The 23,849-nt window shown below is 42.8% G+C and overlaps 1 protein-coding gene across 8 annotated transcripts; it reads right to left on the bottom strand.

Moving 5' to 3' along the window:
• On the bottom strand, positions 1 to 23,761 carry LOC118938858 (NLR family CARD domain-containing protein 3-like). 8 transcript variants are annotated; one of them, XM_036945375.1, is made up of 12 exons: positions 23,623 to 23,742; positions 22,302 to 22,385; positions 22,074 to 22,127; positions 18,953 to 19,191; positions 16,390 to 18,190; positions 15,445 to 15,618; positions 14,652 to 14,825; positions 14,360 to 14,530; positions 11,563 to 11,733; positions 4,820 to 4,993; positions 4,141 to 4,187; positions 1 to 1,416 (listed from the first exon to the last, which is right to left on the bottom strand). In XM_036945375.1, exons 2-12 carry the CDS (start codon positions 22,310 to 22,312, stop codon positions 842 to 844), a joined length of 3,591 nt encoding a protein of 1,196 aa, XP_036801270.1. In that variant the 5' UTR covers positions 22,313 to 22,385; positions 23,623 to 23,742; the 3' UTR covers positions 1 to 841. The 8 variants fall into 8 exon arrangements, with proteins under 8 accessions (XP_036801270.1, XP_036801271.1, XP_036801272.1 ...); XM_036945376.1 differs by lacking the exon at positions 23,623 to 23,742 and adding an exon at positions 22,836 to 22,976; XM_036945377.1 differs by lacking the exon at positions 22,302 to 22,385 and having other exon boundaries at positions 23,623 to 23,761.
• Positions 23,762 to 23,849: the final 88 nt, after the last annotated feature.

Genomic DNA, 23,849 nt, shown 5'->3' with positions numbered 1-23,849 from the left:
TGGCCAAACTTCAGTTTTATTGCATTTATTCAAATACCATTTAAAACAATTCAAACTCTTTATTCCATCGTCTTCATTTCACACAGGTCAAATCTGTGACATGTCATTTTGATTGGCTGACAGCCGTGATATATCAGACATTATAAACTGGGTGGTTGGAGCCCTGAATGCTGATTGGCTGACAGCCGTGATATATCAGACATTATAAACCGGGTGGTTGGAGCCCTGAATGCTTATTGGCTGACAGCCGTGATATATCAGACATTATAAACCGGGTGGTTGGAGCCCTGAATGCTTATTGGCTGACAGCCGTGATATATCAGACATTATAAACCGGGTGGTTGGAGCCCTGAACGCTGATTGGCTGACAGCCGTGATATATCAGACATTATAAACCGGGTGGTTGGAGCCCTGAACGCTGATTGGCTGACAGCCGTGATATATCAGACATTATAAACTGGGTGGTTGGAGCCCTGAATGCTGATTGGCTGACAACCGTGATATATCAGACCGGGTATGACAAAAACATGTATTTTTACAGCTCCAATTACATTAGTAACCCGTTTATAATAGCAATAAGGCACCTTTAGGGGGTTTGTGGTAATATGGCCAAGACAGGATTGAATGGCCAATATGACCACCTAGAATCAATACTAACTATCTATTTTACAACTGATACTACATCTAAATGATGTGTGGGAATAGGGGAATTATCAATGACTTAACACGCCATTTAAACCAGTCAAATCGCAGATTTCCCAGGGAGCCGTTTTCTAATTAAGCAATAAGGCCCGGGTGCTGTGATTACACGGCGTCTCCTTACTACCGAACAGGACCGCGATTAGAGGGAAACATCACGTTGTGTTTTTGACACAGGGGCCACCACCTGACACAGGGACACTGAGGAGTGACACCAAACAAACAGCCCTGGGTAGAGGGGCTCGGTAAATGTGGTGTAGAACGTGTGCAGGTGAGTCAGTGTATCAGAACAGACCTTGTAGAAAGACATCGTGCCGGCTGGCCAGTCCAGATACAGTCCTACTCTGTTGGACGGGGGGGAGGAGGGGGAAGGTATGGTAGTGAGCTTACTATTGATCCAGGCCATGTAACGGTCATCACAACAGACCAGACACCAGGCTTTGTCACTAGGTCCAAGCCCACTATCATCACCCCTTCCTGACCGATTGATTCCTTTATATGTCACACCGATATGAGCTCCTCTCCCACTCCACTCTACCTCCCAGTAACAGCGCCCTGACAGACCCTCTGTACACAGCACCTGGTCGAAATCCTGAAATCTCTCCGGGTGATCCGGATACGGCTGCTCCTCTGTCCTCCATGTCACCGTTCTGTTCTCCTCAGACAGAGAGAGGTTTCTGCTTGCTGTGTTCGGGTCCAGTGAGAGCACACAGCCATCTGATGGGGGAAACCAGAACACAAATTACAAATCATCATCATATCACGATGATAATGTTTCTAGGTGTTAAAGAGCCCCATCAGAATGATAATGTTTCTAGGTATTAAAGAGCCCCATCAGAATGATAATGTTTCTAGGTGTTAAAGAGCCCCATCAGAATGATAATGTTTCTAGGTATTAAGGAGCCCCATCAGAATGATAATGTTTCTAGGTGTTAAAGAGCCCCATCAGAATGATGTTTCTAGGTGTTAAAGAGCCCCATCAGAATGATAATGTTTCTAGGTATTAAAGAGCCCCATCAGAATGATAATGTTTCTAGGTATTAAAGAGCCCCATCAGAATGATAATGTTTCTAGGTGTTAGAGCCCCATCAGAATGATAATGTTTCTAGATATTAAAGAGAACCATCAGAATGATAATGTTTCTAGGTATTAAAGAGCCCCATCAGAATGATAATGTTTCTAGGTGTTAAAGAGCCCCATCAGAATGATAATGTTTCTAGGTATTAAAGAGCCCCATCAGAATGATAATGTTTCTAGATATTAAAGAGAACCATCAGAATGATAATGTTTCTAGGTATTAAAGAGCCCCATCAGAATGATAATGTTTATAGGTATTAAAGCGCCCCATCAGAATGATAATGTTTCTAGGTGTTAAAGAGCCCCATCAGAATGATAATGTTTCTAGGTGTTAAAGAGCCCCATCAGAATTATAATGTTTCTAGGTGTTAAAGAGCCCCATCAGAATGATAATGTTTCTAGGTGTTAAAGAGCCCCATCAGAATGATAATGTTTCTAGGTGTTAGAGCCCCATCAGAATGATAATGTTTCTAGATATTAAAGAACACCATCAGAATGATAATGTTTCTAGGTATTAAAGAGAACCATCAGAATGATAATGTTTCTAGGTATTAAAGAGCCCCATCAGAATGATAATGTTTATAGGTATTAAAGCGCCCCATCAGAATGATAATGTTTCTAGGTGTTAAAGAGCCCCATCAGAATGATAATGTTTCTAGGTGTTAAAGAGCCCCATCAGAATTATAATGTTTCTAGGTGTTAAAGAGCCCCATCAGAATGATAATGTTTCTAGGTGTTAAAGAGCCCCATCAGAATGATAATGTTTCTAGGTGTTAGAGCCCCATCAGAATGATAATGTTTCTAGATATTAAAGAACACCATCAGAATGATAATGTTTCTAGGTATTAAAGAGCCCCATCAGAATGATAATGTTTCTAGGTGTTAAAGAGCCCCATCAGAATGATAATGTTTCTAGGTGTTAAAGAGCCCCATCAGAATGATAATGTTTTTAGGTATTAAAGAGCCCCATCAGAATGATAATGTTTCTAGGTATTAAAGACCCCCATCAGAATGATAATGTTTCTAGGTGTTAAAGAGCCCCATCAGAATGATAATGTTTCTAGGTATTAAAGAGACCCATCAGAATGATAATGTTTCTAGGTATTAAAGACCCCCATCGGAATGATAATGTTTCTAGGTGTTAAAGAGCCCCATCAGAATGATAATGTTTCTAGGTATTAAAGAGCCCCATCAGAATGATAATGTTTCTAGGTATTAAAGAGCCCCATCAGAATGATAATGTTTCTAGATGTTAAAGAGCACCATCAGAATGATAATGTTTCTAGGTATTAAAGAGCCCCATCAGAATGATAATGTTTCTAGGTATTAAAGAGCCCCATCAGAATGATAATGTTTCTAGGTATTAAAAGACCCCCATCAGAATGATAATGTTTCTAGGTGTTAAAGAGCCCCACCAGAATGATAATGTTTCTAGGTATTAAAGAGCCCCATCAGAATGATAATGTTTCTAGGTGTTAAAGAGCCCCATCAGAATGATAATGTTTCTAGGTATTAAAGAGCCCCATCAGAATGATAATGTTTCTAGGTATTAAAGAGCCCCATCAGAATGATAATGTTTCTAGGTATTAAAGAGCCCCATCAGAATGATAATGTTTCTAGGTGTTAAAGAGCCCCATCAGAATGATGTTTCTAGGTATTAAAGAGCCCCATCAGAATGATAATGTTTCTAGGTGTTAAAGAGCCCCATCAGAATGATGTTTCTAGGTATTAAAGAGCCCCATCAGAATGATAATGTTTCTAGATATTAAAGAGCCCCATCAGAATGATAATGTTTCTAGGTATTAAAGAGCCCCATCAGAATGATAATGTTTCTAGGTATTAAAGAGCCCCATCAGAATGATAATGTTTCTAGATATTAAAGAGCCCCATCAGAATGATAATGTTTCTAGGTATTAAAGAGCCCCATCAGAATGATAATGTTTCTAGATATTAAAGAGCCCCATCACAATGATAATGTTTCTAGGTATTAAAGAGCCCCATCAGAATGATAATGTTTTGTTTCTAGGTATTAAAGAGCCCCATCAGAATGATAATGTTTCTAGGTGTTAAAGAGCCCCATCAGAATGATAATGTTTCTAGATGTTAAAGAGCCCCATCAGAATGATAATGCTTCTAGGTGTTAAAGAGCCAAGGGAAAAGGTAAAGTCAGATTTGTTGAATGATCATGTGTTATACTGTATGATCATCACCTCATAACACCCCAATCAATAATCCCAACAGAGCGAGGTCCTGTTAGTGTAACCACACACACACACACACACACACACACACAAACGATCTTTCTTCGAGTCCACTTGAAATAAGACTAACAGGATTTGTTTCTTCTCAGCAGTCAACACTCACATTTTCTAAGCCCATGTTTTATTGTGTACTGTCCTCCATGTTCCACACTGTAGGGGGTAAGAAGAACAGACAGGCAACGTCCACACAAGGTCACCACATCACACCGTCCAGGTCGTGGTAAGTATGTTTGGCTTACAGTACATGTAATTAGCATAACTAACCTGATAGGTCAGAAACATGTATTTAGCATAACTAACCTGATAGGTCAGAAACATGTATTTATCATAACTAACCTGATAGGTCAGAAACATGTATTTATCATAACTAACCTGATAGGTCAGAAACATGTATTTATCATAACTAACCTGATAGGTCAGAAACATGTATTACAGTACGCATACATTAGCATAACTAACCTGATAGGTCAGAAACATGTATTACAGTACGCATACATTAGCATAACTAACCTGATAAGTCAGAAACATGTAATTATCATGTACCGTACGACATGTTTCTGAGCCATCAGGTTAGTTATGCTAATTTATGTGTACTGTAAGACGTGTTTCTGACCTATCAGGTTAGTTATGCTAATTTATGTGTACTGTAAGACGTGTTTCTGACCTATCAGGTTAGTTATGCTAATTTATGTGTACTGTAAGACATAACTATAACCTGATAGGTCAGAAACATGTCTTACAGTATGTCACTCAACATGGACTGACATAAACCCTCTACGTACTTGAGTTTCTCCAGTCTGCAGTGTGGATCCTCCAGTCCAGCAGAGAGCAGTCTGACTCCCGAGTCTCCTGGGTGATTGTAGCTCAGATCCAGCTCTCTCAGGTGTGAAGGGTTTGACTTCAGAGCTGAGACCAGAGAAGCACAGCCCTCCTCTGTGACTTCACAGAATGCCAACCTGCAGAGAGTTTTAACATGATTCTAAAAACACACAGCTATTCTATGGTGGTGAACATAGACTGGCTGTTGTATCCATGTGTACATGTATTCATAATATCATTACTGTGGTGTTATTTGCATAATATCCGCAATACAGCATCTGATTGGGAAGCACTGGCCTATGGCCAATCAGATGTTGTTTTGATGTTTGGCCATATGCCAGTGGCTCCCAAACTTCAATACGCCATCTGATTGGCCATATGCCAGTGGCTCCCAAACTTCAATACGGCATCTGATTGGCCATATGCCAGTGGCTCCCAAACTTCAATACGGCATCTGATTGGCCATATGCCAGTGGCTCCCAAACTTCAATACGGCATCTGATTGGCCATATGCCAGTGGCTCCCAAACTTCAATACGGCATCTGATTGGCCATATGCCAGTGGCTCCCAAACTTCAATACGGCATCTGATTGGCCATATGCCAGTGGTTCCCAAACTTCAACACGGCATCTGATTGGCCATATGCCAGTGGCTCCCAAACTTCAATATGGCATCTGATTGGCCATATGCCAGTGGTTCCCAAACTTCAATACAGCATCTGATTGGCCATATGCCAGTGGTTCCCAAACTTGGGGGTCGGGGGATGGGGTCCCCCTGATAAAATGTGTCATGTTTAAAACTGAATGTTCGTTCTCTTCAGATGGTTCTAGAATTCAACCTGTGAGTGTCACAATGCCCTCATGGCTTTCAGGACCTACATTTAAAGACCGAGCGCAGTCACAATTCTTTGTTTCAGATCATATTGTACAACAGAGGTGTTTGATATCACATCGTACAACAGCCGATTTAAACTAAGAGTGTGAAACTGTGGAGAAAAAAAACGTGATCCGTGTTATTTCCTGATTGGTTGGTTGGTTGAAAATACAATGTACAACTGAACCCTTCTGATCAGCAGGTTGGCATGGGCAGGAGTTTGGGCTTTCCATTGTGACATCACCATGCGGGTAAAAATTGGTTAATAGGACCAATAACAAAAGAGAGTTTCTAAAAACCTCCCTGCCAATCACGGCGCTGTCATGTCATCGTTAATGTGTTGGCATGGGCGGGAGTTTGGGCTTTCCATTGTGACATCACCATGCGGGTAAAAATTGGTTAATAGGACCAATAACAAAAGAGAGTTTCTAAAAACCTCCCTGCCAATCACGGCGCCGTCATGTCATCGTTAATGTGTTGGCATGGGCGGGAGTTTGGGCTTTCCATTGTGACATCACCATGCGGGTAAAAATTGGTTAATAGGACCAATAACAAAAGAGAGTTTCTAAAAACCTCCCTGCCAATCACGGCGCCGTCATGTCATCGTTAATGTGTTGGCATGGGCGGGAGTTTGGGCTTTCCATTGTGACATCACCATGCGGGTAAAAATTGGTTAATAGGACCAATAACAAAAGAGAGTTTCTAAAAACCTCCCTGCCAATCACGGCGCCGTCATGTCATCGTTAATGTGTTGGCATGGGCGGGAGTTTGGGCTTTCCATTGTGACATCACCATGCGGGTAAAAATTGGTTAATAGGACCAATAACAAAAGAGAGTTTCTAAAAACCTCCCTGCCAATCACGGCGCCGTCATGTCATCGTTAATGTGTTGGCATGGGCGGGAGTTTGGGCTTTCCATTGTGACATCACCATGCGGGTAAAAATTGGTTAATAGGACCAATAACAAAAGAGAGTTTCTAAAAACCTCTCTGCCAATCACGGCGCCGTCATGTCATCGTTAATGTGTTGGCATGGGCGGGAGTTTGGGCTTTCCATTGTGACATCACCATGCGGGTAAAAATTGGTTAATAGGACCAATAACAAAAGAGAGTTTCTAAAAACCTCCCTGCCAATCACGGCGCCGTCATGTCATCGTTAATGTGTTGGCATGGGCGGGAGTTTGGGCTTTCCATTGTGACATCACCATGCGGGTAAAAATTGGTTAATAGGACCAATAACAAAAGAGAGTTTCTAAAAACCTCCCTGCCAATCACGGCGCCGTCATGTCATCGTTAATGTGTTGGCATGGGCGGGAGTTTGGGCTTTCCATTGTGACATCACCATGCGGGTAAAAATTGGTTAATAGGACCAATAACAAAAGAGAGTTTCTAAAAACCTCCCTGCCAATCACGGCGCCGTCATGTCATCGTTAATGTGTTGGCATGGGCGGGAGTTTGGGCTTTCCATTGTGACATCACCATGCGGGTAAAAATTGGTTAATAGGACCAATAACAAAAGAGAGTTTCTAAAAACCTCCCTGCCAATCACGGCGCCGTCATGTCATCGTTAATGTGTTGGCATGGGCGGGAGTTTGGGCTTTCCATTGTGACATCACCATGCGGGTAAAAATTGGTTAATAGGACCAATAACAAAAGAGAGTTTCTAAAAACCTCCCTGCCAATCACGGCGCCGTCATGTCATCGTTAATGTGTTGGCATGGGCGGGAGTTTGGGCTTTCCATTGTGACATCACCATGCGGGTAAAAATTGGTTAATAGGACCAATAACAAAAGAGAGTTTCTAAAAACCTCTCTGCCAATCACGGCGCCGTCATGTCATCGTTAATGTGTTGGCATGGGCGGGAGTTTGGGCTTTCCATTGTGACATCACCATGCGGGTAAAAATTGGTTAATAGGACCAATAACAAAAGAGAGTTTCTAAAAACCTCCCTGCCAATCACGGCGCTGTCATGTCATCGTTAATGTGTTGGCATGGGCGGGAGTTTGGGCTTTCCATTGTGACATCACCATGCGGGTAAAAATTGGTTAATAGGACCAATAACAAAAGAGAGTTTCTAAAAATCTCCCTGCCAATCACGGCGCCGTCATGTCATCGTTAATGTGTTGGCATGGGCGGGAGTTTGGGCTTTCCATTGTGACATCACCATGCGGGTAAAAATTGGTTAATAGGACCAATAACAAAAGAGAGTTTCTAAAAACCTCCCTGCCAATCACGGCGCCGTCATGTCATCGTTAATGTGTTGGCATGGGCGGGAGTTTGGGCTTTCCATTGTGACATCACCATGCGGGTAAAAATTGGTTAATAGGACCAATAACAAAAGAGAGTTTCTAAAAACCTCCCTGCCAATCACGGCGCTGTCATGTCATCGTTAATGTGTTGGCATGGGCGGGAGTTTGGGCTTTCCATTGTGACATCACCATGCGGGTAAAAATTGGTTAATAGGACCAATAACAAAAGAGAGTTTCTAAAAACCTCCCTGCCAATCACGGCGCCGTCATGTCATCGTTAATGTGTTGGCATGGGCGGGAGTTTGGGCTTTCCATTGTGACATCACCATGCGGGTAAAAATTGGTTAATAGGACCAATAACAAAAGAGAGTTTCTAAAAACCTCTCTGCCAATCACGGCGCCGTCATGTCATCGTTAATGTGTTGGCATGGGCGGGAGTTTGGGCTTTCCATTGTGACATCACCATGCGGGTAAAAATTGGTTAATAGGACCAATAACAAAAGAGAGTTTCTAAAAACCTCCCTGCCAATCACGGCGCTGTCATGTCATCGTTAATGTGTTGGCATGGGCGGGAGTTTGGGCTTTCCATTGTGACATCACCATGCGGGTAAAAATTGGTTAATAGGACCAATAACAAAAGAGAGTTTCTAAAAATCTCCCTGCCAATCACGGCGCCGTCATGTCATCGTTAATGTGTTGGCATGGGCGGGAGTTTGGGCTTTCCATTGTGACATCACCATGCGGGTAAAAATTGGTTAATAGGACCAATAACAAAAGAGAGTTTCTAAAAACCTCCCTGCCAATCACGGCGCCGTCATGTCATCGTTAATGTGTTGGCATGGGCGGGAGTTTGGGCTTTCCATTGTGACATCACCATGCGGGTAAAAATTGGTTAATAGGACCAATAACAAAAGAGAGTTTCTAAAAACCTCCCTGCCAATCACGGCGCTGTCATGTCATCGTTAATGTGTTGGCATGGGCGGGAGTTTGGGCTTTCCATTGTGACATCACCATGCGGGTAAAAATTGGTTAATAGGACCAATAACAAAAGAGAGTTTCTAAAAACCTCCCTGCCAATCACGGCGCCGTCATGTCATCGTTAATGTGTTGGCATGGGCGGGAGTTTGGGCTTTCCATTGTGACATCACCATGCGGGTAAAAATTGGTTAATAGGACCAATAACAAAAGAGAGTTTCTAAAAACCTCCCTGCCAATCACGGCGCCGTCATGTCATCGTTAATGTGTTGGCATGGGCGGGAGTTTGGGCTTTCCATTGTGACATCACCATGCGGGTAAAAATTGGTTAATAGGACCAATAACAAAAGAGAGTTTCTAAAAACCTCTCTGCCAATCACGGCGCCGTCATGTCATCGTTAATGTGTTGGCATGGGCGGGAGTTTGGGCTTTCCATTGTGACATCACCATGCGGGTAAAAATTGGTTAATAGGACCAATAACAAAAGAGAGTTTCTAAAAACCTCTCTGCCAATCACGGCGCCGTCATGTCATCGTTAATGTGTTGGCATGGGCGGGAGTTTGGGCTTTCCATTGTGACATCACCATGCGGGTAAAAATTGGTTAATAGGACCAATAACAAAAGAGAGTTTCTAAAAACCTCTCTGCCAATCACGGCGCCGTCATGTCATCGTTAATGTGTTGGCATGGGCGGGAGTTTGGGCTTTCCATTGTGACATCACCATGCGGGTAAAAATTGGTTAATAGGACCAATAACAAAAGAGAGTTTCTAAAAACCTCCCTGCCAATCACGGCGCCGTCATGTCATCGTTAATGTGTTGGCATGGGCGGGAGTTTGGGCTTTCCATTGTGACATCACCATGCGGGTAAAAATTGGTTACTAGGACCAATAACAAAAGAGAGTTTCTAAAAACCTCCCTGCCAATCACGGCGCCGTCATGTCATCGTTAATGTGTTGGCATGGGCGGGAGTTTGGGCTTTCCATTGTGACATCACCATGCGGGTAAAAATTGGTTAATAGGACCAATAACAAAAGAGAGTTTCTAAAAACCTCCCTGCCAATCACGGCGCCGTCATGTCATCGTTAATGTGTTGGCATGGGCGGGAGTTTGGGCTTTCCATTGTGACATCACCATGCGGGTAAAAATTGGTTAATAGGACCAATAACAAAAGAGAGTTTCTAAAAACCTCTCTGCCAATCACGGCGCCGTCATGTCATCGTTAATGTGTTGGCATGGGCGGGAGTTTGGGCTTTCCATTGTGACATCACCATGCGGGTAAAAATTGGTTAATAGGACCAATAACAAAAGAGAGTTTCTAAAAACCTCCCTGCCAATCACGGCGCCGTCATGTCATCGTTAATGTGTTGGCATGGGCGGGAGTTTGGGCTTTCCATTGTGACATCACCATGCGGGTAAAAATTGGTTAATAGGACCAATAACAAAAGAGAGTTTCTAAAAACCTCCCTGCCAATCACGGCGCCGTCATGTCATCGTTAATGTGTTGGCATGGGCGGGAGTTTGGGCTTTCCATTGTGACATCACCATGCGGGTAAAAATTGGTTAATAGGACCAATAACAAAAGAGAGTTTCTAAAAACCTCCCTGCCAATCACGGCGCCGTCATCGTTAATGTGTTGGCATGGGCGGGAGTTTGGGCTTTCCATTGTGACATCACCATGCGGGTAAAAATTGGTTAATAGGACCAATAACAAAAGAGAGTTTCTAAAAACCTCCCTGCCGATCACGGCGCCGTCATGTCATCGTTAATGTGTTGGCATGGGCGGGAGTTTGGGCTTTCCATTGTGACATCACCATGCGGGTAAAAATTGGTTAATAGGACCAATAACAAAAGAGAGTTTCTAAAAACCTCCCTGCCAATCACGGCGCCGTCATGTCATCGTTAATGTGTTGGCATGGGCGGGAGTTTGGGCTTTCCATTGTGACATCACCATGCGGGTAAAAATTGGTTAATAGGACCAATAACAAAAGAGAGTTTCTAAAAACCTCCCTGCCAATCACAGCGCCGTCATCGTTAATGTGTTGGCATGGGCGGGAGTTTGGGCTTTCCATTGTGACATCACCATGCGGGTAAAAATTGGTTAATAGGACCAATAACAAAAGAGAGTTTCTAAAAATCTCCCTGCCGATCACGGCGCCGTCATGTCATCGTTAATGTGTTGGCATGGGCGGGAGTTTGGGCTTTCCATTGTGACATCACCATGCGGGTAAAAATTGGTTAATAGGACCAATAACAAAAGAGAGTTTCTAAAAACCTCCCTGCCAATCACGGCGCCGTCATGTCATCGTTAATGCGTCGCTCTCCTTTTGTTGCTCGTAATGTGAAGACAGGTCAAGTCAACGTGGCCTTCGTCAAGCTACACCATTCATAGTTATTGGACTCACATACAGACAAACTAGATCGCCACAACGATTACAATATTTGATATGAAATTATCACAGCGTTGCTTGTAAAAACGAAATTAAAAATAGAGTTTAAAAAGTAACAGCTCCATAAGTGTCAGTCAAGACACAGTCAGATTTATATCTGAGTTTGTTCATTAACAAACAGATGTGGGGAACTGTTATCACCTAAATACAGAGGAAAACTGACCTCAGAATCTCCAGTTTACATGGTGAATCCCCCCGTCCAGCAAAGAGCAGCTTCACTCCTGAATCCAGCAGGTCATTGTTACTCAGATCCAGCTCTCTCAGGTGTGAGGAGGAACTGAGAGCCGAGGCCAACACTTCACAAGATGCTTCCGTGAGTTTACAGCCAGAGAGACTGCAGATACAGAGGCAATACATTTCCTCTGAGTTTCACAGCAGTTGATGGTAAATTACAAACTCTGAAGATAAAACCTGTTGGATTACTGAAAACAAAGTCATTCAACCGGCAAACGAGCCTTTTACACTTTGTAGAATGTCTTTCATGTCGTTATTACAGATGTCCTGATCACTCCGTCGTCGTAGAGAATGTTCCCGCACGGCAGGAAATGGAAACTTGTAATGAATTCAAGGTTTTAAAAAGGCTTTTAAAGTGTGTATCTTCCACTTTAAAACATCAGACTTGATTTGCCCTAACGAAGATTTTAAAAAGTATCAAGCCCTACAAAAACATCCATTAATTATAATCCACATAATCATTTCCTGTTTCTGTAGGGAAAAACATTTGCGGTGAGAAGTTGGTCAAATTAAGACAGTACATCTGTATGTGTTGGGATCGCTTGAGGGACATCGACTTGAGTGAATATGACTGCAGTGTTACCTAGGGAATATGAATGCAGTGTTGCCTAGGGAATATGAATGCAGTGTTGCCTAGGGAATATGACTGCAGTGTTGCCTAGGGAATATGAATGCAGTGTTGCCTAGGGAATATGAATGCAGTGTTACCTAGGGAATATGAATGCAGTGTTACCTAGGGAATATGACTGCAGTGTTACCTAGGGAATATGACTGCAGTGTTGCCTAGGGAATATGACTGCAGTGTTACCTAGGGAATATGACTGCAGTGTTACCTAGGGAATATGACTGCAGTGTTACCTAGGGAATATGACTGCAGTGTTACCTAGGGAATATGAATGCAGTGTTGCCTAGGGAATATGACTGCAGTGTTACCTAGGGAATATGACTGCAGTGTTACCTAGGGAATATGACTGCAGTGTTACCTAGGGAATATGACTGCAGTGTTACCTAGGGAATATGACTGCAGTGTTGCCTAGGGAATATGAATGCAGTGTTGCCTAGGGAATATGACTGCAGTGTTGCCTAGGGAATATGACTGCAGTGTTACCTAGGGAATATGAATGCAGTGTTACCTAGGGAATATGACTGCAGTGTTACCTAGGGAATATGAATGCAGTGTTGCCTAGGGAATATGACTGCAGTGTTACCTAGGGAATATGAATGCAGTGTTGCCTAGGGAATATGACTGCAGTGTTACCTAGGGAATATGAATGCAGTGTTGCCTAGGGAATATGAATGCAGTGTTACCTAGGGAATATGACTGCAGTGTTACCTAGGGAATATGACTGCAGTGTTGCCTAGGGAATATGACTGCAGTGTTGCCTAGGGAATATGACTGCAGTGTTACCTAGGGAATATGAATGCAGTGTTACCTAGGGAATATGAATGCAGTGTTACCTAGGGAATATGACTGCAGTGTTGCCTAGGGAATATGACTGCAGTGTTGCCTAGGGAATATGAATGCAGTGTTGCCTAGGGAATATGACTGCCGTGTTGTCTAGGGAATATGACTGCAGTGTTACCTAGGGAATATGACTGCAGTGTTACCTAGGGAATATGACTGCGGTGTTACCTAGGGAATATGGCTGCGGTGTTACCTAGGGAATATGACTGCAGTGTTACCTAGGGAATATGAATGCAGTGTTGCCTAGGGAATATGACTGCAGTGTTACCTAGGGAATATGAATGCAGTGTTGCCTAGGGAATATGAATGCAGTGTTGCCTAGGGAATATGACTGCAGTGTTACCTAGGGAATATGAATGCAGTGTTGCCTAGGGAATATGAATGCAGTGTTACCTAGGGAATATGACTGCAGTGTTACCTAGGGAATATGAATGCAGTGTTGCCTAGGGAATATGAATGCAGTGTTGCCTAGGGAATATGACTGCAGTGTTACCTAGGGAATATGACTGCAGTGTTGCCTAGGGAATATGACTGCAGTGTTACCTAGGGAATATGACTGCAGTGTTGCCTAGGGAATATGACTGCAGTGTTACCTAGGGAATATGAATGCAGTGTTACCTAGGGAATATGAATGCAGTGTTACCTAGGGAATATGACTGCAGTGTTGCCTAGGGAATATGACTGCAGTGTTGCCTAGGGAATATGAATGCAGTGTTGCCTAGGGAATATGACTGCAGTGTTACCTAGGGAATATGACTGCAGTGTTACCTAGGGAATATGAATGCAGTGTTGCCTAGGGAATATGACTGCAGTGTTGCCTAGGGAATATCATTGTTTTCAAGTGAGGTACACTGCATTTTCTAGTGTCCATTTGGGGTCATGTGCAGACAGAGTTTGGTCCTACACCCTGTCATATGCTAATGAGGCCCTGTGGGAACCTTTTTTTAAATGTGATTTCTAAGGATCCTCACTTAGCTGCTTGCTACCTCGTATGTTGCTTGTAAATGTGAAGACACGTCAAATCAACAAATCAACATGCCTTTATAAAGTTAAAACTATTCATAGTTTTCGGACTCACGTTTTACCAAACTAGATTGAACAACAATTACAATATTTGTCAAAAATGTCCAAGTTTAAAAAGGACCAGCTTCATAAGTGTCAGTCAAGAGACAGTGAGGTGTTGGATATATTGAGTTTAATGCCGAGTTTGTTAACAAACAGATGTGGGGAACTGTTATCACCTAAATACAGGAAAACTGACCTCAGAATCTCCAGTTTACATGGTGAATCCCCCCGTCCAGCAAAGAGCAGCTTCACTCCTGAATCCAGCAGGTCATTGTTACTCAGATCCAGCTCTCTCAGGTGTGAGGAGGAACTGAGAGCCGAGGCCAACACTTCACAAGATGCTTCCGTGAGTTTACAGCCAGAGAGACTGCAGATACAGAGGCAATACATTTCCTCTGAGTTTCACAGCAGTTGATGGTAAATTACAAACTCTGAAGATAAAACCTGTTGGATTACTGAAAACAAAGTCATTCAACCGTATTACTGACCTTAGGATCTCCAGTCTCCAGAATGAATCTTCTAATCCAGGAGAGACATGTTGCACCATTGAGTCTCCTAGATGATTGTCACTCAGGTCCAGCTCTCTCAGGTGGTTGGGGTTTGACCTCAGAGCTGAGACCAGGGCAGCACAGCCTTCTTCTGTAACTCCACAGCCTGATAGCCTGCAGGGTCATTCCATATGAAAATCAATCAATATAGCCTGCAGGGTCATTCCATATGAAAATCAATCAATATAGCCATTTTATTTTACCTTTATTTAACCAGGCAAGTCAGTTAAGAACAAATTCTTATTTTCAATGACGGCCTAGGAACAGTGGGTTAACTGCCTGTTCAGGGGCAGAACGACAGATTTGTACCTTGTCAGCTCAGGGGTTTGAACTTGCAAACTTCCGGTTACTAGTCCAACGCTCTAACCACTAGGCTACCCTGCCGCCCCAGCCTGCAGGGTCATTCCATATGAAAATCAATCAATATAGCCTGCAGGGTCATTCCATATGAAAATCAATCAAAATAGCCTGCAGGGTCATTCCATATGAAATCAATCAAAATTGGCTGTTTTTTGTCCTCTACCTTTTACTTGAACAAAAATGTCCAATCATGTACAGTACACCTGTTAGAGACCCATTTTAGACGCCCCCCCCCCCCCCCATTCTAACATGAGACACCCATATCCTCTCATCACTGATAAAGATGGAACATTGATTTTGATACCATTCTACATCTTATAAACAGTTTTCTCAAACTGTGGATCACTTATTGAACAAGAAGTGGGGTACTGACTTCAGAGTCTCCAGTTTACAGTGGGGATTCCCCAGTCCAGCAGAGAGTAGCTTCACTCCTGAATCGTTCAGGTCATTGTTACTCATGTCCAGCTCTCTCAGGTTTGAGGGGTTTGAGCTGAGAGCAGAGACCAACAGTTCACACGATGCTTCTATGAGTTGACAGTCAGCAAGTCTGCAAATACAGAGCGGATACATGAGAGAGAGGTTGTATTAATGTTAGTGTAAGTTTAGCTTTCCCTGCTAGTGTAAACCTGTGTTACTTTGAATGTCATAGTGAAGTTGATAATACCAGTATGGAGCTATAGTAAAATTGTGCGCCGGCCCTTTAAGGTTTGTCTGTTGTCAAACAGTTGGCACCAGTTCTTAATTATACTATGGCTGGTCCTGTATCAGGCACGTCCTCTGTCAGGCGCGCGTCCTCTGTCAGGCGCGCGTCCTCTGTCAGGCGCGCGTCCTCTGTCAGGCGCGCGTCCTCTGTCCTCTGTCAGGCGCGCGTCCTCTGTCAGGCGCGCGTCCTCTGTCAGGCGCGTCCTGTTTTACTTACAGAATAATTCATGTGAGATGTTTTGTGACCCTGTTTGGAGTTACTGTTTAGTAATATGGAACTCTGTTACTAAGTTAATTGTGGACACCTGTGCATTTATACCCTATACCTTTCTGGACAGGGACCCAGCTATATTTGTCCTGTATCAGACGTGTCTCCTTTCTGGACAGGGATCCAGATATATTTGAGTATCTACAGTAACATGTACACGATCACCTGTCACAAGTACAGGTGTGCACCATGAATACACGACTCAATACTTTTTATGATCAATTTCTATTTAAAAAAAAAAAAATGCTTTTGTTTATTATTTGAAAAGAAAATCTAGTCAGCCAGTGAAAGATACTGCTATACTTACCAGGATAGTGTGATGTGAGTGATATTTCCCAGAATACTTACAGAGCCTTCCTGCAGACTCTCACAGCTGGGAGCAGTCTCCTACGACCCTCCTGCGAGGTCTTGTATTTCTTCAGGTCAAACGCCTCCAGAACCTCGTCTGATATCTGCAGCATGTAGGCCAACGCTGAACAGTACGTAAGAGGCAGGTTTTTGGATCTTTTCTCTGACCTCGTGTATTTCTCGATTTCCTGCTGTACCGAATGGGTTTTCATCTCTATCAGACAGTGGAAGAGATTGATGCACCTCTCGGGGGACATGTCGGCATTCTGCATCATCTTCAGGGAACGGATTGTTTTCTTGACGCTCTCTGGACTGCTTTCTGTCTGTGTCACCAGACCTCGTAGGAGTTTCTGATTGGCTGCCAGTGACATGCCATGAAGGAAGCGGACGACAAGGTCCAGGTGTCCAGTCTTACTCTCCAAGGCTTTATTCGCGGTACTCTTCAGCAGCTCATGTAAGGTTATCTCTTCAGACGTGACTCTAGTCGCCTGGAGGAAAGGCTTCAGTTCATCCATGTTCTTGGTTGTGTAACAATGGTACACGTAGACAGCGGAGAGAAACTCCTGAACGCTCAGATGAACAAAGCAGTACACCACTCTCTGAAACAACACAGACTCTTCTTTAAAGACTTGTGTGCACACGCCCGAGTACACCGAGGCTTCTTTGACATCAATGCCACACTCTTTCAGGTCTTCTTCATAGAACACGAGATTTCCCTTCTCCAGATGTTCAAACGCCAGCTTCCCCAGCTTCAGAAGAGCTTCCTTATCAGACTCCAGGAGCTCCTGTTGATCCATTTCGTCTTTTCCAGGACACTTCTGGTTCTTCGGGCTGGTGTGAATGAGCACGAAGTGTGTGAACGTCTCAGTCAGAGTCTTGGGCATCTCTCGTCTCTCGTCTGTCCTCGACATGTGTTCAAGGACGGTTGCAGAAATCCAACAGAAAACTGGCATGTGACACATGACGTGGAGGCTCCTTGATGTCTTTATGTGGAAGATGATTCTGTTGGCCAGGTCCTCATCATCACGGAATCTTTTCCTGAAGTACTCCTCCTTCTGTTGGTCGTTGAACCCTCGTACCTCTGTCACCTGGTCGACACACTCAGAGGGGATCTGATTGGTTGCTGCTGGTCGGGAGGTTATCCAGAGGAGAGCCGAGGGAAGCAGATTCCCCCTGATGAGGTTTGTCAGCAGAACATCTACAGACGATGTCTGTGTGACATCAGACATCATTTTGTTGCACTGAAAATCCAATGGAATTCTGCTTTCATCCAACCCATCCAAGATGAACATAGCTTTACAGGCAGCGAGTTTCTCTGCATTGACTATATCTAGTTCTGGGTGGAAGTCATGGAGAAGTCTCAGAAGACTGTACTGGAGATCTTTGACCAAGTTCAGCTCCCGGAAAGGAAGCACAAATATGATCTCCACATCTTGGTTTGCCTTCCCTTCAGCCCAGTCGAGGATGAACGTCTGCACAGAGACTGTTTTTCCGATGCCAGCGATGCCCTTCGTCAGCACAGTTCTGATGCTTCTCTCCTGGCCAGCTAAGGGTTTAAAGAGGTCATTGCAGTGGATTGCCGTGTCACGCGAGGTCGGTGTCCTGCATGCCGTCTCTAGCTGCCACATCTCATGTTCATCGTTAAGCCCTTCACTCTCTCCCTCTGTGATGTACAGCTCTGTGTAAATCCTGTTGAGGGAGGTTTGACTCCCTGCTTTTACCAGGCCTTCTATCACACATTCATACCTCCTCTTCAGACTGTCTTTGTGGTTTACTATAGCTCTCTGCAGGCTGACATCCACTGAAAGAGAAGAATAGAATTTGTTGAGAATTTTCATGTGTATCTCGCCTTGCCACATTCACTTGTAATTCCTGTGTATCTCGCCTTGCCACATTCACTTGTAATTCCTGTGTATCTCGCCTTGCCACATTCACTTGTATTCCTGTGTATCTCGCCTTGCCACATTCACTTGTATTCCTGTGTATCTCGCCTTGCCACGTGCTGGAAGACTAGAAGCTCTAACATTTGAAAATACAAAAGGGCCGAGTGTACAAAACATTAAGAACACCTGCTCTTTCCATGACATAGACTGACCAGGTGAATCCAGAAAGATATGATCCCTTATTGATGTCACCTGTTAAATCCACTTCAAATCAGTGTAGACGAAGGGGAGGAGACGGGTTAAAGAAAGATTTTTAAGACTTGAGACAGTTGAGACATGGATTGTGTATGTGTGCCATTCAGAGGGTGAAGGGGCAAGACAAAAGATTGAAGTGCCTTTGAAAAGGAAGTGGTAATAGTTGCCAGGTGCACCAGTTTGTGTCAAGAACTGCAAAGCTGCTGGGTTTTTTCACACTCAACAGTTTCCCGTGTGTGTCAGGAATGGTCCACCACCCAAAGGACATCCAGCCAACTTGACACAACTGTGAGAAGCATTGGAGTCAACATAGACCAGCATCCCTGCTGAACGCTTTCTACACCTTGTAAAAGCCCAATATTTTGTCCAGTCAGTGTACATGGTTTGGTCCAATGAAACATGAGCTTAATGAGCAAAAGTCTTACTGTTTTCAGAGCCTCTCGCTTCATCGTTGGGTTCAGCCCGTTGCAGTAGAACTGGACGTGTCCTGAACCTCTTTCTACACCGAGGACAGCCATAGTGTCCTGACGGAGCAGGCTGCTCCCAGTGTCTGGTGATGCACCGTCTGCAGAACCTGTGTCCACAGGTGATAGAGACCGGATCTGTCAGCACCTGCTCACACACTGCACACCTGGACTGATCCTCTGACAGAGGAGACCATCCACTACACACACACACACACACACACACACACACACACACACACACACACACACACACACACACACACACACACACACACGTAGATGTTAATACTGCTACTTGTGCAGAAACAGAGAAAATATAGGACATAACTCCACATAATTCTACTCCACACACACACACACACACACACACACAGACCACTGCTGTGTTATTCGTACTTCTCTCTCTCTGCTCAGACTATTCATTTTATTACCTGTAGATAGGCAGCACAGTGCATTCTACATAGTGTATTTCATAGTACTCTGTATATCATTCTACATAGTGTATTTCATAGTACTCTGTATATCTTTCTACATAGTGTATTTCATAGTACTCTGTATATATTTCTATAAAGTGTATTTCATAGTACTCTGTATATCTTTCTACATAGTGTATTTCATAGTACTCTGTATATAATTCTACATAGTGTATTTCATAGTACTCTGTATATCATTCTACATAGTATATTTCATAGTACTCTGTATATCTTTCTACATAGTATATTTCATAGTACTCTGTATATCATTCTACATAGTGTATTTCATAGTACTCTGTATATCATTCAACATAGTGTATTTCATAGTACTCTGTATATCATTCTACATAGTGTATTTTATAGTACTCTGTATATCATTCAACACATCTTCGTGCTTTATTACTATTTGATTGTCCATTTATCCACAGTGTTTGACTGTCTAGTTATCCAGTGTTTGACTGTCTATTCATCCAGTGTTTGACTGTCTATTCATCCACAGTGTTTGACTGTCTATTCATCCACAGTGTTTGACTGTCTATTTGTCGACACAGTGTTTGACTGTCTATTTGTCGACACAGTGTTTGACTGTCTATTTGTCGACACAGTGTTTGACTGTCTATTTGTCGACACAGTGTTTGACTGTCTATTTGTCGACACAGTGTTTGACTGTCTATTTGTCAGCACAGTGTTTGACTGTCTATTTGTCGACACAGTGTTTGACTGTCTATTTGTCGACACAGTGTTTGACTGTCTATTTGTCGACACAGTGTTTGACTGTCTATTTATCCACACAGTGTTTGACTGTCTATTTATCCACACAGTGTTTGACTGTCTATTTATCCACACAGTGTTTGACTGTCTATTTATCCACACAGTGTTTGACTGTCTATTTATCCACACAGTGTTTGACTGTCTATTTATCCACAGTGTTTGACTGTCTATTTATCCAGTGTTTGACTGTCTATTTATCCACAGTGTTTGACTGTCTATTTATCCACAGTGTTTGTTTTTACCTCCTTACTGACTTATTGTTCCAATATTATTAGTATTATTGATCACAGTTGAGAGGAAGCATTTCATTGTACTGTTTACACCCTGCTATATTCTGTACACACACACACACACACACACACACACACACACACACACACACACACACACAGTACTGTGAAGTTGAAAGTTTGATTGTAATAGTTCAGAAAGTTCAGTAATGTTTGTAGTCATACTGTGTGTGAATCAGGACATAGTAGTAGTAGTAGTAGTAGCAGTAGTAGTGGTTGTAGTAGTAGTAGTAGTAGTAGCAGTAGTAGTAGTAGTAGTAGTAGCAGTAGTAGTGGTTGTAGTAGTAGTAGTAGTGGTTGTAGTAGTAGTAGTAGTAGCAGTAGTGGTTGTAGTAGTTGTAGTGGTTGTAGTAGTGGTAGTGGTTGTAGTAGTAGTAGTAGTAGCAGTAGTGGTTGTAGTAGTTGTAGTGGTTGTAGTAGTAGTACTAGTAGTGGTTGTAGTAGTAGTAGTGGTTGTAGTAGTAGCAGTAGAAGTAGTAGTGGTAGTGGTAGTAGTAGTACTAGTAGTGGTTGTAGTAGTAGTACTAGTAGTAGTAGTAGTAGTAGTGGTTGTAGTAGTAGCAGTTGTAGTAGTAGCAGTAGTAGCGGTTGTAGTAGTAGCAGTAGTGGTTGTTGTAGTAGTACTAGTAGTAGTAGTAGTAGTAGTGGTTGTAGTAGTAGCAGTTGTAGTAGTAGCAGTAGTAGCGGTTGTAGTAGTACTAGTAGTGGTTGTAGTAGTAGTACTAGTAGTAGTAGTAGTAGTAGTGGTTGTAGTAGTAGCAGTTGTAGTAGTAGCAGTAGTAGCGGTTGTAGTAGTAGCAGTAGTGGTTGTTGTAGTAGTAGCAGTAGTGGTAGTAGTGGTTGTTGTAGTAGTAGCAGTAGTGGTTGTAGTAGTTGTAGTGGTTGTAGTAGTGGTAGTGGTTGTAGTAGTAGTAGTAGTAGCAGTAGTGGTTGTAGTAGTTGTAGTGGTTGTAGTAGTAGTACTAGTAGTGGTTGTAGTAGTAGTAGTGGTTGTAGTAGTAGCAGTAGAAGTAGTAGTGGTAGTGGTAGTAGTAGTACTAGTAGTGGTTGTAGTAGTAGTACTAGTAGTAGTAGTAGTAGTAGTAGTGGTTGTAGTAGTAGCAGTTGTAGTAGTAGCAGTAGTAGCGGTTGTAGTAGTAGCAGTAGTGGTTGTTGTAGTAGTACTAGTAGTAGTAGTAGTAGTAGTGGTTGTAGTAGTAGCAGTTGTAGTAGTAGCAGTAGTAGCGGTTGTAGTAGTACTAGTAGTGGTTGTAGTAGTAGTACTAGTAGTAGTAGTAGTAGTAGTGGTTGTAGTAGTAGCAGTTGTAGTAGTAGCAGTAGTAGCGGTTGTAGTAGTAGCAGTAGTGGTTGTTGTAGTAGTAGCAGTAGTGGTAGTAGTGGTTGTTGTAGTAGTAGCAGTAGTGGTAGTAGTGGTTGTTGTAGTAGTAGCAGTAGTAGTGGTGGTGCCAGTGATTTTGGCCCAGGGATGTTTGTAGTCACACAGTATCGAACATGAGGTCTCATTTACTCGTAGTTCAGATATGGAAGGAAAAATGTTCATCTTACCTGTTAGCTTCCGTGTCAAGTTCCCCCGAGTGACTCATTTTAGAGCACTGACCCCTAAACAGAGATCCAGCATAGTGGTTAACACAGTGACAGCTCAATATTGAATGAGAATTCTTCTCTATTATTCATAACGTTCTCTTAGAAATCAAACATTTACTAAACTGACACATCCAAATAGTCTGGTGATTTAAATCACGTGTACATGTAGTCATGACTGCTAATTATCACCTCTTCTCCATTCCTGCCAGGATTGAATTGGATCCGCGGTAACCTCGGTGTTTAGGCGGTGTCAGAGGTGTAGCTGCTTTGTAGCTGTCAAATCAACAAGCGTCTCCACATGTTATACCTATCGCCGGCATTGTCATTGGATGTGCAGAGTTGCATTTATATAAATCCCACGCAATCCGTTTTTCAAGTTCAAACACTGTCGTCCGTGATGTAATCTACACCTCGATTAGGCTGATATAAATACTTATTGTTAAGTTTAACAACAACAACATTTTTTTTTAACGAGAGTCATTTCTATATAGCCTACACTTTCTTGTTCTGAACTTCTAACGCAGGATGGGTGAGTTCTCTCGTTTCTGGGTTGGGCAAAATCTGGGAATTCTATATCCGGTCTAACGCGTGTGCAATGGTCCAGCTGTTCTATATCCGGTCTAAAGCGTGTAGTATGGTCCATTTGTAGCATGGTCCATTTGTGGTATGGTCTTTTCTCAACAGAAATGTCGTAAACCAAGCGCAAGACCTGTCGTAACGTACCTCGGTTCGAATCCGAGAAGGGGGAAAAGCAGCAATATCTACAGCCTGGCACTCTGAAGTCAACCCGGGCTGGTCTTGGTTATTCTAGCTCGACTTCCGTTTCCACTGCCGCAATATTATTAACAATGTCATGCTGTTAGCTTCGCTAATGTTGAAATGGTAGAAAATCCTTTGGCTACAACTAGAAAGATGTTGCAGAAATATCCCTCTGGTGCGGATGAGTTAACCAACCTGAACTGGAATCAACGTGAAGATGATCAGCTTTAGAAAACCCCTGAGTAGATCTAGTGCTTCGTAGGATAGCCCTCTGGTCTTACTGGAGCTAATAATAACTCATCACGGTGTCTTTAAACCATTCATCTCCTTCTATCGTGTTGCTTTGTTCAACAGGTCACGTTATGCTATTAAGGAATTGTAGGGGAATAAAATGACGTAGCATCAGCCTAATAATAACACTGTTAAGAAAAGTATGGTCAATGGTTTCATACTAAATAACACGAAGCAGGAGCTTATTGTCATTTAAAAAAAACGACAATATATAGAGATGAACAAATTGTAAAATAACCATGATGTAGAAATATATGAACAATATGTTTTTGAACTTGACTCGTCCATGAGCGACTACTGCCATTTTGTATGACTGAACTGCACCTGTCCCAGGTGAAATAGACTGTTAAGGTCTGAGTGTTTGTCATGCACTTTACTAAAATAACACCATACACATACACATTTCCCTACAATAATTTCATTTCCCTACATTTACAATAATCTCTGGCAGAATTCTTACCGTGTAGCCTGAATTCACAACCAGAACATGTCAAGACATTGAGATATTTCCTTCCCGATGACGAGTGCTCAGTATCTATGTTCTAGATACAGTTGATCTTTGAATACAATCATATCTGGCCAAAGTCCAGTGACTCAACACCATAGTATAGCATAAACCTAACAGGTGTTTAACCTGTGGGCAGAAAAAGCCATGGTGCACTATGAAATAGTTAATAATTAAGGATG

Source organism: Oncorhynchus mykiss, chromosome 15, assembly GCF_013265735.2.
Source record: "Oncorhynchus mykiss isolate Arlee chromosome 15, USDA_OmykA_1.1, whole genome shotgun sequence".
In the NCBI taxonomy this organism is placed as follows: Eukaryota; Metazoa; Chordata; class Actinopteri; order Salmoniformes; family Salmonidae; genus Oncorhynchus; species Oncorhynchus mykiss.
Note: the sequence above shows the minus strand (reverse complement) of the source record. Positions and strands in the feature narration are given on the sequence as shown.